This window comes from Scophthalmus maximus, chromosome 10, assembly GCF_022379125.1.
Source record: "Scophthalmus maximus strain ysfricsl-2021 chromosome 10, ASM2237912v1, whole genome shotgun sequence".
In the NCBI taxonomy this organism is placed as follows: Eukaryota; Metazoa; Chordata; class Actinopteri; order Pleuronectiformes; family Scophthalmidae; genus Scophthalmus; species Scophthalmus maximus.
In genome coordinates, this window is record NC_061524.1 from 14,557,878 (window position 1) to 14,570,919 (window position 13,042).

The 13,042-nt window shown below is 44.0% G+C and overlaps 1 protein-coding gene and 1 non-coding gene across 2 annotated transcripts; both read right to left on the reverse strand.

The window, feature by feature from the left end:
• Positions 1–1,091: 1,091 nt before the first annotated feature.
• pprc1 (PPARG related coactivator 1) lies at positions 1,092–11,929 on the reverse strand. Its single transcript, XM_035606974.2, has 14 exons — positions 11,730–11,929; positions 9,181–9,276; positions 8,897–9,046; positions 8,597–8,665; positions 6,437–8,504; positions 5,908–5,961; positions 4,987–5,047; positions 4,603–4,670; positions 3,657–4,365; positions 3,344–3,547; positions 3,137–3,215; positions 2,938–3,059; positions 2,490–2,641; positions 1,092–1,567 (listed from the first exon to the last, which is right to left on the reverse strand). Exons 1-14 carry the CDS (start codon positions 11,808–11,810, stop codon positions 1,467–1,469), a joined length of 4,014 nt encoding a protein of 1,337 aa, XP_035462867.2. The 5' UTR covers positions 11,811–11,929; the 3' UTR covers positions 1,092–1,466.
• On the reverse strand, positions 2,712–2,847 carry LOC118284349. Its single transcript, XR_004784836.1, has one exon. It is a non-coding gene; the product is annotated as a small nucleolar RNA SNORA50 (small nucleolar RNA).
• Positions 11,930–13,042: the final 1,113 nt, after the last annotated feature.

Sequence of the window (13,042 nt, forward strand, 5' to 3'; positions counted from 1 at the left end):
AATTCAAGACACTAGGTTAATAAATTATAGCGGAATTCATACACGTGCAAAATGAATTCAGATAACACTTAACTTGCCGTTTTCGGTGTTGTGTTGCATATCTCTACGGATTTCTAATATCTTGAGATTCCAGTCCATATTAGGTATTCAACTGAGCTCCAACACCACATTCAAAACAGATGAGGGGTGCTGCTCTGCTGTTGTGACCCGAGACAGTTTGTTCTGTCAGCAAGGTGCTCCTGCTTAGTTCTAAATCACCACCATATATCCCAGATATGCTTTTGCATAATTTCCATAACTTCCAATCAAGTGGTCACCTCCCCGGTGCAATATCAATGAACATTCATACATAAAAGCTGGTGCAGTATGTGATGAGTCTTTTTAAGCATTTGGACGTGTGGTTGCCGGAAAAGTACGAAAAGCACAGGTAAAAGTAGAATGGCAGTGCAGAGAGCATTCCACCACCAGGAACCAAGAGTTCCCTTAAATTAAAGCAAGTTAGACCAAATTGCAAACTTATAGATATCAGTCCCCAAAATAAGCCAGATTGTTTTTCATCAACATCCAAGCATTGTTCCTTGGGAAATTAGTGACAATGCCATCTTGCAATGTTAAAGACATAGAATCTGCAAAGAATTTGCTGGGTTCCTTCTTGACGCATGTCCCATCAAGTTTTGTGTCAATCTGTTCAGGAGTTTTTGCATATTCCTGCTGACAAACACACAAACCAACCAACATGGGCAAATACGTAACCTCCTTGTTTGAGGTAATACTGATTACATTCCATTTAAATGATCTAGTCCAATCACACTGGTATTTTGCATGTTGGCAAACGGTCATGTCCTACTGGAACATTCAAAAGAGCCAGGCAGTCATTAACTTCTACTCTTATTGCTATGATGAAAAAACATTTACCAAGAAAAAAGGACCGTCAGAACACTGAAACCAAAGTAGAAAACAGTTGCATTGAACAATAATTAATTATTATTTATACCTGCATTTCTCTTGTGACAAAATCTTACAAATACCTTCTGGAAAGATGTAAACAACAGTTTCATGAATGAAGAAAAAAAAAACCCAAAACAAACACATTTCAATTTGTCTTTTTTAATTGGAGTTTGTAGTACATTCAACTGTATTACATACTTTCCCAAGAAAAAGGGAGCTCCATTCCACTTATTTTCCCCCTTTTTAAAAACAATTCTCTGTCCATACAATTCAAATTTGATTATACATTTAAATAAACTTTTAAAAAAATTATTATATTTCACTTGTTTCTTTTTTTGGACTTCTTTTACTATTTATTACAAATCTTCACTTCAATAGAAGGTGTTAACTTGCAGAAACAAAAACAAACAAACAAAAAAAAACTAATGCAACAGCTAAAATGTAGACAGTGTTGCAGTTGAGGAGCCAGCTGTAGGCTCTGAGGTAAGTGTCAGCTGCTTCCTGCTGCAGGCGTCCTGTTACCTCTTCTGGGTCTGCTTGGCCTGCTTCAGTAAAGTGTCAAAGTCTAGTGCATGAAACTTGCCTTTCCCCGACGAAGTATCGTACTCTCTACTTGAATCTGAAAAAGAGCACAGCAGAAAGTCAGCATCATGTACAAGGGCAGCAGTGCATACCAGATTTTACACCATTACTGGGCAAGATACAGACTATTTTTCTAAACTGTGGCTGCACATCAACAGTCAAAGGAACCGTTATTTATCCCTATATCATTTTAGTGGTGAAGTTGTTTTACACTGTTACTGAGCCGTTTGAAACTTTAAGGGTCTTCTATTTTAAGAGCACAATACTATAACAGCTATTGTGTTCTTTTTCAGTTATGACTGTCAAATTAGATAATAAAATAAGTTTTATGGCATTCCTCCATTGCTTCCATACAGGGTAGGTAGCATGCAACTGTTGAAAACTGTAATATGTTTTTTTTAATTTTGTTTTTTTAACCGTATCGGCTCAGAATTCGTATCGCCTAATACGTAAAGTCCAGGTATCGAAATCGGTATCAGGATTGGAAAACTGATATCGAAACATCTCTATTAAAAACCCACCATGTCTAATGTGTGTATACTGTGAAATATCATTAAAACTATCAGTCCAATAAAATTCCACATTATCAAAATCAATATAGAGGACATGAACGGGGTCTCCACTGGTAGCTGCAGCCCTGCTTGGCAACTTAAAAGCTAAGAAATACTGTTTCTGTTGTAACATGCACAAAGCACCTTAAAGACAAACAGCAAGCCGCCCTCTTCCCGTCGTGTGATTAATCAGCATCCATGTGATTTGCCATGTTTTGAAAATTATCGGTGGCACTTAACGTACAATGACTCAGTTGCATTTAGCTTGTGGTGAAAACACCATCAACTGCAGCCGATGTCATTAAACTTCTGCAAGCCACATCAATACAATTTGATTGGATTGACATCACTTTGGGCAGGGGCTACCATAAGTTTTGGTGTGTTTGTCAATTTTAAACCCCTGCCTACCCAAGTCAGCATAGCCGGTCCGGCAGAACTGTCTTCTTCCACCAAAACACAGATCGAACGGCAGCTCGTCAGGTTTGCGCAGCCTGCTTCCGTTTTCAATGGCCGTGAAAGCGTCCTTGGTGTCATAATAAGTCACAAAGCCATAGTTGTCCCTGTGACAGAAACAAAATGTCAGCCGGTGTCTGTCTAGTGAACGTTGTGAGCAAGTCTTGTCCAGTTTTGAGCTGTGACTTGTTTTTAAAAGAGCAACCTGGGGGTGTTGCCAGGGGGCTCCAGTTATGAACAAGCCTTTGCTTTAGCACTGTAGCTTGGCCTAAGAGGTCACAGATGAGACCAAAAAGGTTCAAAGACAGTGCAATTAAAGCCTTATGAAAATGTCAACAGTAAACCCTATTATACAATAAAGTGAAATGTATCCATGAATAATTCTTGCTGTTTATGTACTCACCCGTGGTCTCTAAAGTGCAGAGTGCAGTCCTCTATCTCGCCGAATAAAGAGAAGCGCTCTCTAAGTTCTTTTTGGGTCATCGTACCACGAATTCGACCAACGTAAACAACCCGGCGCTCCTCCTGACAGAAGAAAGTAGTCCAATTATTTAACGTTACAATACTGTTTGCTTATAGACCTGTGTATAAAATGTACTTACAATGGCTTTCTCCTTGACTCTCTTCACTGGTTCCACAATTGGTTTTGCACTCTGACCATAGCCAGGTTTGTTTGAGGGGCTGAGGAACACAAGATGAAGCATTTAGTCTTTTTTTAAATTGCATGTCAAAGTATTTGTTATGCTCAAGTGAAATGGCTATGAAATATAATGACCACTAGCCAGATTAGCATGATTCATAAACTGTACCTGCACCACGCCCTGCTTCTACTCCACTGTGATGTTCTCTGAGGGGATCGAGACCGCGACCTGGAGCGACTCCATGAGCCAGAGTGAGACGAGGAATACGAGTACCTCCTCCTCCTGGGAGGGGAGTGAGACGCAGAGTGAGAGGACCGGGATGAGGAACGGGACGAAGAGCTGGAGCTGCTCTCCGAGTTACGGGGACGATACCTAAAGAAGAAAAGGAAGGCATACAGGTGAGAAAAATAGGGAAAATCGTACCCTCTAGAAAGCAGTTTTAAGATGCTGCATCAACCAGATGGTTCGCAGAAGGACAAACCTTTTCTTAGATGGACCGCGTGATCTAGACCGAGATCTAGAGGAATTGGAGTCCGACTCTGAACTACTGGACATGGGGCTGGGAGAACGGCGGGATCTTCTCTTTCTAGACCGGCCTCCAGTCCTCTCTTTGGGGATAGATGTGGGGCTGGGTGTGCGGGAGGCAGTTTGCCGACGGTAGGTCCTCCCAAAAGGCCCTCTTCTGGGGCTTCCTGCTTTAACATTGGAGTCAGTCTCCTGTCGAGCAGGAGAAGCATCAGGAGTGTCCAGAACAAAGCTGTGATCCAGGGCATCCTTCGGTGGGATATCTTGAGTTCTGGTTGTGATCGCAGGGTGTGTGGTAGATGGGACAGACAATGTCAGGGCAGCCGGGGTGGTCTGTGTGCTGTTTGTAGTGGATTGCATGATGGGTTTAATAGTGATGAAAGATTGCTGTTTGACATTCCAGCGCCTGCCCTGCTCTCCAGGGGAACTGCCTTTGTCTGGGAGGCAATAGTCGTGGTCCATGCATGCCAGGTAGGGGTCTATGGTGGCGGCAGCAGGAGTGGGTTTACTGCGGGACTTGAATGAGGGCATTGGCCGAGCTTCTATCTGAATAACCTTAGAGGGGCTCAACTTGGAGGCCTCGGCGGCTTTGCTCTTCCCCAGTAGGGCCACGGGGGCCAGAGGTTTCCACAGCTGGTGGGGAGGAGTGGCTGGAGGAGTCAGAGCTAGAGCAGAGGCAGAGAAAGTGTGCCACCATTATATACCCATTAGTTCATGAATATTTGTGCAAAACTCTAGTCAAAATGTACTATTTTGTTAACAATTTCTAATGACGGTGCTGTTTAAATACTGCAGACATCGAGAGAACAGAATCCAAACAAGGGGAGAACAAAAAGAAATACTTCTATTTTAATGATTTAACTTGGACTGATTCTGAAGACAGAGATAAGATGCTGAATTACCTGCAGTGCTTGAGAGATCATTAGCTCTCACACGCTCCACAACGGTTTTCTCAGGAGCCAAAAGAAAACTGAAAAAGTAGGCACAGCAGCGTGTTAGCATATCACTGTTAATTAGTGTGGCGCTCACCTCAGTTTGTCTCATGTAGCCAAATCTAAACAAAAAAACTACTTTAAACCGGGTAGCAAAATTTGAGCCTGGAGAAGACCATCAGTGCGGCCCAGAAAGTGGTGACGTTTTACGGTAGGTCTTGGCAAAAAAGTGGACATTTGTCACAACCACACACACATACACACACTGCAAACAGGCTTCAGGTGCCCAGGATGTTTTCAGAGAAGCCGTTGCACCAGTCACACAGAGCAGCTGAGGGCTGTAGGGTAACTCACCTCGAGTTTCCTACAGCTGCTGCCCTACCAGAGACCTCCGGCACACATTGTTCCACTTTGGCTGAAGAGAGAAGGCAAATACGTGTGAGCACAGGGAATAACAGAAGGGGGAGGGCAACACCAAAATCAAATATCTAACATTGTGGATAAATCTGTCAGTATAAATGTAGTAAATAGCACATTAATGCTGGGAAATATTACGTCACTGTGTTGTTTGAAGAAGAATTTCACCAAATGGTCAGTGTATCAGGGCATTATGGTTCAATAATACATCCACCCACATGAGTAATCGAACAGAAAGTCCAAGCACTTGTTGGAGTTGAGGGCTTGAACATCCACACAAACAAAGACAGCAGGTCGAGAGTTAAATGGATTTGCGGACAGGGCAAAATTCCAGCAGCTGAGCAGGCGAGAGCACAAAGCAGCTTCTCTGCCCCACACACAGTACCCATCACCTAAAAGGGGAATGGTTCCGTAGGCAAAAAAAAAAGGACAGAAAATCCTGCCATTCTGGAGAATCAAAAGTCTCCTATAATCGTTGAGCACACCTCTGCAGGAGTATCAGTTAAGCTTCAAGTTCAAATGAACAGCCTGATAACATCTCTCTTCTGTAGGGCACATTAGTTGGACTATGAACTCGGAGGCAGACCAGGTACATGCTCGGTTGGTCTTCTGTATCCTTCGAAGCCTTATTCAAAGTCCTTCTATCCACTAACAAACTACTGTTAACCGAAGATACTGCTGCAATGTTGTATTCCACTTCCCGCCATTATAAAACCTTGAAACCTGATCTATATTTTGCCTGGTACTAAACTATCGGACCCACTACGCTGCTGGCCAGTACAACCACCCTAAGGTCAGAAATAATGCATCAGACATGGTCAAGCATGGACTGGACACAGTCCACACAGTAAAAATTACCTTGGGTTTCCTCAAACTGCTCCAGCAAGCTGGTCAGATCAGCAGCTTCAATACCTACACAAAAGGATCATACATTATGTATAATAACACAAAACATGATAGAATACACACTCAAATACTGTTTGTGTTTACAGTAACACTGATACTGAACAAGGACATAAATAACAGTAATAAGCCAATAAACGGTACAGGGTGAGTTACAGTGGTGACAGAATATTCTAGTAAACACAGAGGCTTGCAAGTGATGTGATTTTTCCCATAACACTGCAAATTATTTTACTACACAAACAACAGACAGTCTTTCATAAATAGTTTCTACTATGCGGATGCTGCACATCAGCAAACTGCTGGAGCAGATCAAATGTCAACTTGAGCAACAGAGATGAGTCTGTTAACTGTGAACGTTGTAAGATGTTTGATATTTGTCCACATGAACAAATAACACTGCTTCCGTCACATAAGAGGGTACAGAAAGAAAATGGTAATTACCATCAGCCTTTCATGAATAGGCAGTAATCTTTGAACTCACCTATCTCAGTGGTGAAGGCCTCAATCAGCTCCTGTGTGGGGTTCTTTGGCCGTTGGGGCTTCACTGCTGTAGTGGGGTTCTCTTTCCTTTCAAGCACAACAGGTTCTTCCTTTGGACTCTGGGAGTTTGAGGGATGAGCAACTGAAGAAGAACAGCGCTGGGTACCGCTTTTTGCGGGTTTGGAGGACTTGTTTAATGTGGTGATGTCAGTGACGAGCACCTTTTGGAAAACAGTGGTCTTTTGGGGGTCAGACAAAGTAGCAGCGCTGGGTTTGATCGCCTCTGTAGTGGTTTTAGGGCAGGTGTTAGTGAGCTTTACAGACTTGAGAGATATGGGCTGAGATTGAGTCACTCCAACAATTCCACCATTTCTTCCTGAAAGCGCAGGAGAACATTTCCCAGCTGCGGGCGACTGATTGGCCTGTTTTAAAGAAGCGGGAGACCCAGAAGTCTGAGGTACATCAGGTACTGCAGGTTGAGCAATGGTATGTTGATGTGTGGGTAAATCCTTGACTGAACTAGGGACAGGAGCCGAGGGCTTTTCGGGAAGAGAAGGTTTGGAAGGCTCAGGGTTTCGCTGTGGTTCAGGAGCGGGAGTTGCACCTGAAACTTTGTTGGATGCAGCTGAAACTTTTCTGGCTGAAGTGATCATGTATGCCGGTGGCACCAGCAGTGCCTCAGGGGTGGGTGGTGCAGCTGGCCCCCTTGGCTGCCAGGCAGGTTTGATCATTTCCACTTCCTTCTTCACTGACTGGGGGTTAGGGCGTCGAGGATCCTTGGGGCTGGGGTCGGGCAGACAGGGAATTAGGGGAAGTTCTGTGGGAAGCTCTGGAAGGCTGGGCCACTTGGTGCTGTTGTTGTTATTTTTATCCACAGGTTCCGGCTTTTTCTGCTGTCGCAGCCGCCGATACTCCGCTAGACTGAGGGATTTGGGTTTCGGCTCTGGGAATGCAGTGGCCACAGGAGGGAGGGCCTGACAATCAGTTGGTGTGATCTCGGGTGTTGCGGGACAAGGAGCAGCTGCGGGGCTCTCCAACGACTGAGCGACAGCGACAGCAGAGGGAGCTGCTGATGTGTCTTCCAGCTTCTCGGGGGCTGGGCCCGGCTGTTTAAGGGTTTCATCGGGCTGTTGGGGGCTCACTGCTGTGGGTGAAGAGGTAGGACGACTCATCTCTGAGTTATCTTTTAATAGAGCAGTTTCCTGTCTGGGTGATGCACATGTGGAAATATGCACTTTCATTTCAGGCAATCGTGTTGTAGTGGTGATTTCTGTTTGTGTTACAGTTTGGCACAGATTTTGTTTCTTAGGTTTTACAGAAGAAGAGACTGGAGTCGAGGCAGGACAAACCTTCGGGACTTTATGTTTCTTCTCTTTGACTGATCGTTTTTCGGGCTTTCTAGGTTCCTCGCGTGGCATCTGTCTTACTGTGCCACTCCTAAGGACCCTTCCCTCCACAGGTTCGGTTTGGCATTGTTCCTTGCATTTCTTTTTCTTTTTTCTGCGGGAGGGGCTTTTCTCTTTAACCTCTTCCTTCTGTCTCTCAACGATCATTTCATCTTTCACAACTGAACATAGGTCTGGTGTTGCAGAGGTTGCAAATTTCACTGGAGCCTCGCTGCCGGTTACATCTTCAACATCGATGAATATATGCTCTGAACTGTCGGAGGCCACCTCATCTTCTTCGGCAAGTTTCTGCTCATCAAGTGACAGAGAGACTGGGAGATCCATGTCTGGGATGGCAAGTATGGGTTCTCCGTTTTCCCCCTGGTCCACAACTTCAAGTAAGATGCCTCCTTCAGGCAACATCTGTTCCCCATCATCATTCTCTACACAAATGGCCATACAATACGGGTGCATATGCCTCACCAAGTCCCCCAGGCTAACTGAAACACCATGTTCACCCTCCTGTTCAAAGGTGACAGGAAGCGGGAGGGTCGCACCTCCCCAGTCCAACAGGTCATGGTCAGGAGACAAATCGTTTCCCATTGGGCTCAGGGTGAGGGAGCCATCGTCTTCTTCCTCCCCATCACTCCTCTGGAGAGAGTCTGCGTGTATCCTGGGGAGGCTCTGGGTGCAGACAAGGAAACAAATACCCAGTGAAACTCAGAAATCCGTCAGCTGTTCTAGTTTACAAACACACCGAATGAGTGCAAAGGTACCTTTCCAGTTGACATGGATCTTGTCTCTTTCTCTGGAGGGGAACGGGACAGACACAGCAATCTCCGGAGCTGGAGAGTGAAAGAAACAAATACATAAGGAAATGTATTACTTATTCAGTTTGGGGCAATATTTTACATTTACAAACAATAAACAGGAGTATATTTATGACAGAAGTCGGCACGTTTTCCCTCTATCCCATTTCACTCTCACTGCCCCATGCTCTTGGGCTAGAGGGGGGATTTTTTCTAGAGTGGAACTCAGAGACACTTTGAGGGTATGCATGACAGCTGGACACTAACCGGAGAGTGTTCCCTGCCCTTCTGACCTGACAACAGGTCTGAGTCAGGCAGTGTGTCAAATGGGGACAGGTTCTCATCATCCACATTGTCAAGGATCTCTGTCAGGGCGGTTAGCAGCGTGGCCTCGCTCTCCTCATCTAGTCCTTTGGTCTAAATAAATACAGGAAAATTAGGTCACAGCGTAAATTACAATGAGTGTAAACAAACTGTCCATTGCGTACACACCATGGATCTCACTTGGATTATTGTAATACGTTAGTTCTAACATGTGAAACGAGTCTTGCCTCTATTGTTGGTGTATCCTCAAAGATAGAAAGGATGGAGGGGTCTAAGCAGCTTTGAAGGGCTTCCAGAGTTTCTCCAGCGCTCAGCCCATCAGTCTAGAGAGGGGAGGGGAGAAACATGAATATGTGATTCGGGCAAAAGCTATCTGCAAGCAGCCCCCCAAAAGTACATAATTGTGGCTAGTAAAGTTTAATTTCTGTAGCACTAGTGGACAGAGACAGCAAACTGACTTTTACACAAGTGCCACGAATCTGACGAATGTCCACTGCTTCAGTTGTATGTGACCATTTTAAATAATTTAATCCTATATGAAGCAAACCTTTACCAGCTTAATTTATTATTTTGCGTTAGTAGCAGCTTTACTTCATCAGAAAGTGTCATGTCTTAAATGCATGCTATGCTTTTTCTAGTACAGGCTTGTTGGAGATACTAAAGTATAGGACTTTTATCATAGTCAAAGATGTGCAGCACAGGGTAAACAACTTTGTAGTATCATATATGAACCACTGAGCTGCATTTTCACGACACTTGTCCACTTTTTTTTCTTTCAAAAGTACTTTTTTGTGATCCAATTTTTATTTAAGACAAACAAAACAGTATATACAGACCAGTTGGAGTGAAGAGGACAAAGAACAAACAAAACAAAAAGAGAATGCTAATATATTAAAGATTCTAACATGCAATAATAGCCAATAGCGTCTAGTATGCTATCTGGTATTGTGTATGCTATCTGCAATTGTACATTTATTTTTATTTGGCTATTAGTACTCCATAGTTGTAGATGTTCCAGCACCTGTGCTCCTGACAATCTTGAACATATATCTAGGTTTAGCCACATGTACAAATAAACCAAATCAGCATAGTTCATCTGTTCAGGCGGAGTCGGCTTCCCATTTCATAATGGACACATTAAGTCCAAGTCTGTGTAAAAGTCAGACATGCTTGGCAACAAAGCTCATTTGTTTGGTGGTTAGAGCTAAGAATAAGCCACAACACAAGTCAGGCACTTGAAAATGAGAATCGGAAAGGGAAACCCTGGCGGCAAAGGAGGGCACATTGCTTTTAGTTTCAGCTTGAAGAGGAGAAGAAAAACAAAATACCAGAGGCCTTTTCCTGTAATCAATAATACACAAGAGCATCAGGACAAGCTCCAATTTACATTAAATCTACCAATAGAAATTGTAACCTTATGTAAATATTAGAAATGTTATATATTAGACAACGTAAAAACCTATAAAAAACAATCTTACACAAAAATGGCAAATCTGAAATAGTTACATAAACAAATATTGAATAGTTGTCACAGTGGGCCCACTAGGAGGATAATAACTTGAGGTGTCAGTCACATGTAAGACAACTGATTTGCTTTCATGTCGAAACGCACGGTTTTATGTGACCCCACGTGTTTCTGTCCACGCAGACATGTTCGATCCCGGCCTCGCCCTGTCCATTGGGAGGCCACCTTGCCCACGTGTTGCACTAAAACAAACCGCAAGCAGGGGCCTCGTGTCCGCCACATGTCTCCACGAAGTAACAATTGCAAATCCAAGATCGCGTTTGAATTCAAAGCAACGCGCCAAAAGTCAGAAACCCCGAAGACGGTTACTTAAAATAAATACATTTAAAAAAAACTGCTGGAAATCATGTACTTGCAGTGATTGAACTGAACGTCTAGACTGCGCATGCGCGACACGCCACCATGTGATTCATCACGACTGAGCCACATGTGGGTACAAACACAGCTTTTAGACGAACACTGCGGTGCAGTGTGACACTGGATTTAATCACAAAGGTGTGTGTGAGAGTGAGTGTGTGTGTGTTCGTGTGGCTGCATTGGCCCGAATAGTTGGATTGCTATACACCGCAGCACCGATGACACGTTACTGCAATGTGCTGGCACGAAGCCTATACACTACACCGGAGGAACAAATTAACTCGGGCCAACATGACAAGTACACACCCGCACTGCAGTGACGATAACGGCGGAGGACTCGCGTGTGACAGTGATGTGACCACGTGTTGACGGAGCCTTCGATGAGCAGGACGCGGCGTACTTTTTTTTTTTTTTTTTTGCACACACACACAACCACCGACAGAGCTTTAATGCGCCTTGTCCATATCGACCACGACGCGACCGGTGCACACGCCAGGTCGACCCCCGTTTAAAGTGCACAGCTGTCACTTGATTAGCGCCAACCTATTTCCATTAAACGGGAGGAATCCTGCGTCGTCCACTCGCCGGCCGGTCCGCCGACACCCGACCGACCAGCTAGCTAAAAACCACCGGCGCCTTATTCTGTGACATTATGTATGACGTTATTAACCAACAGGGGAGTCGTGCTGCTGTCATCACCACAAACACCGGCGACTTTTTCGGGGGGATAAGTTTGACTCGTGAAACTACGGTGGCATCCACGTGTCACTTTTCCATGCTCGGTGTACACACACACACACAACACGCGCTGCCCCGCTCCTACCAGGAAACAACCGCAATCTGCAGCGGCGGGATACGGCGCTAGCAAACGAAGTGCACGACACAATCGCTTACCTCGTCCAGTGAATCCATGGCGAAGAATTCCATGCTGCACGCCGTTAGCGTCTCCTCGCCTGCTCCCCACCGCGCCGCCATCTTGCCACTGTAACTCCTCCGCTCCCTCGGCAGACTGGCTTCAGAATGAACCGCGATGGACCACGCGTCATAGAACAAGCACCCCGGCACGAGGAAACGTGGTCTGACATTCCCGGCAAAAGGACGCAAAGTTGACGCACGGGAGTCAAGGGTTACGCCGTCACGTCGCTTTGTAGTTCCATGTAACACGTCGGGTCGACGCTACACTGCCCCCTGGTGGCCGGCGGTTTTTATTTTGTTGTTGTTGTCGTTTTAGTCTGTGCTGCAAAACATGAAATTGTGTGAGCACTGTCATAACCGAGAAACAGTACAGCATGTCATTATTTATAGTCCAAAATATCAGCAGGAAAGGCTAATTCAAAATTAAAGAAATAATACAGACGAACTCGGGGTGTGTGGGATATAGAGCTGACTGGAATTATTAGAAGAATATAGAGTAGTTATTTTTTGTGTTGTTTTTGTTTCTGTTTTTTTTTTTTTGTTTTCTCGTACAGTAGAAGAATAATCTGTGCTCCAAAATGAAGAGGACAAAATCACACAGGTTTGATATACTTTACATGACTTTTGCTTTACGTCTTTTTTTCCTTTTACATTCAGCCTAATTATTTTTTTATCAACTCAGGGCGTTTTTGAACTTTTTTGAGTTTAAATTAGAGCTGGAACTTTTGAGTCAGCAACATTTTTGATAAATGATGAGGTCATTTGTTTCACAAAGGGCCAAATGTGAAAAAAAATGTTGAGCTCTGACTATGATCTCAGTCAGAATTCGGAGATTAAAGTCAGAACTCAAATACATTTTTCACGTGTGGCCCTGGACAAAACTAGAAATTTAAATATGAAGTTTAAATATGAAGTCTTGGATTTGCAATGCTCTATATTCTGGTTTATTATTCATTATATTGATTCCCGATTAATTTATTGATTCAAAAAAATATTCCAGTTATTCAATGTGACTTTTGGCCATTGTTCAGCAAAAGCTATTTAGGCTCTCTACAATATTCTGCCAATGTAAAAAAAAATAATTTGGAAAGAAAATGACTCTCACTATTCTTGATGATATTATATCCCTCTGTTTTCCAGGATTCAGTGGATGGCTGGAGAAAGACCATGGAGGTCATTCACATACATCACAAAAGACCATTTTGGATCTGAGACTGACGTTAAGTCTCCCCCTGCAGTATAAGCTGTAGGTCCACCTGTTGTCACATGACCAACGTCAATTTACTTAGGTC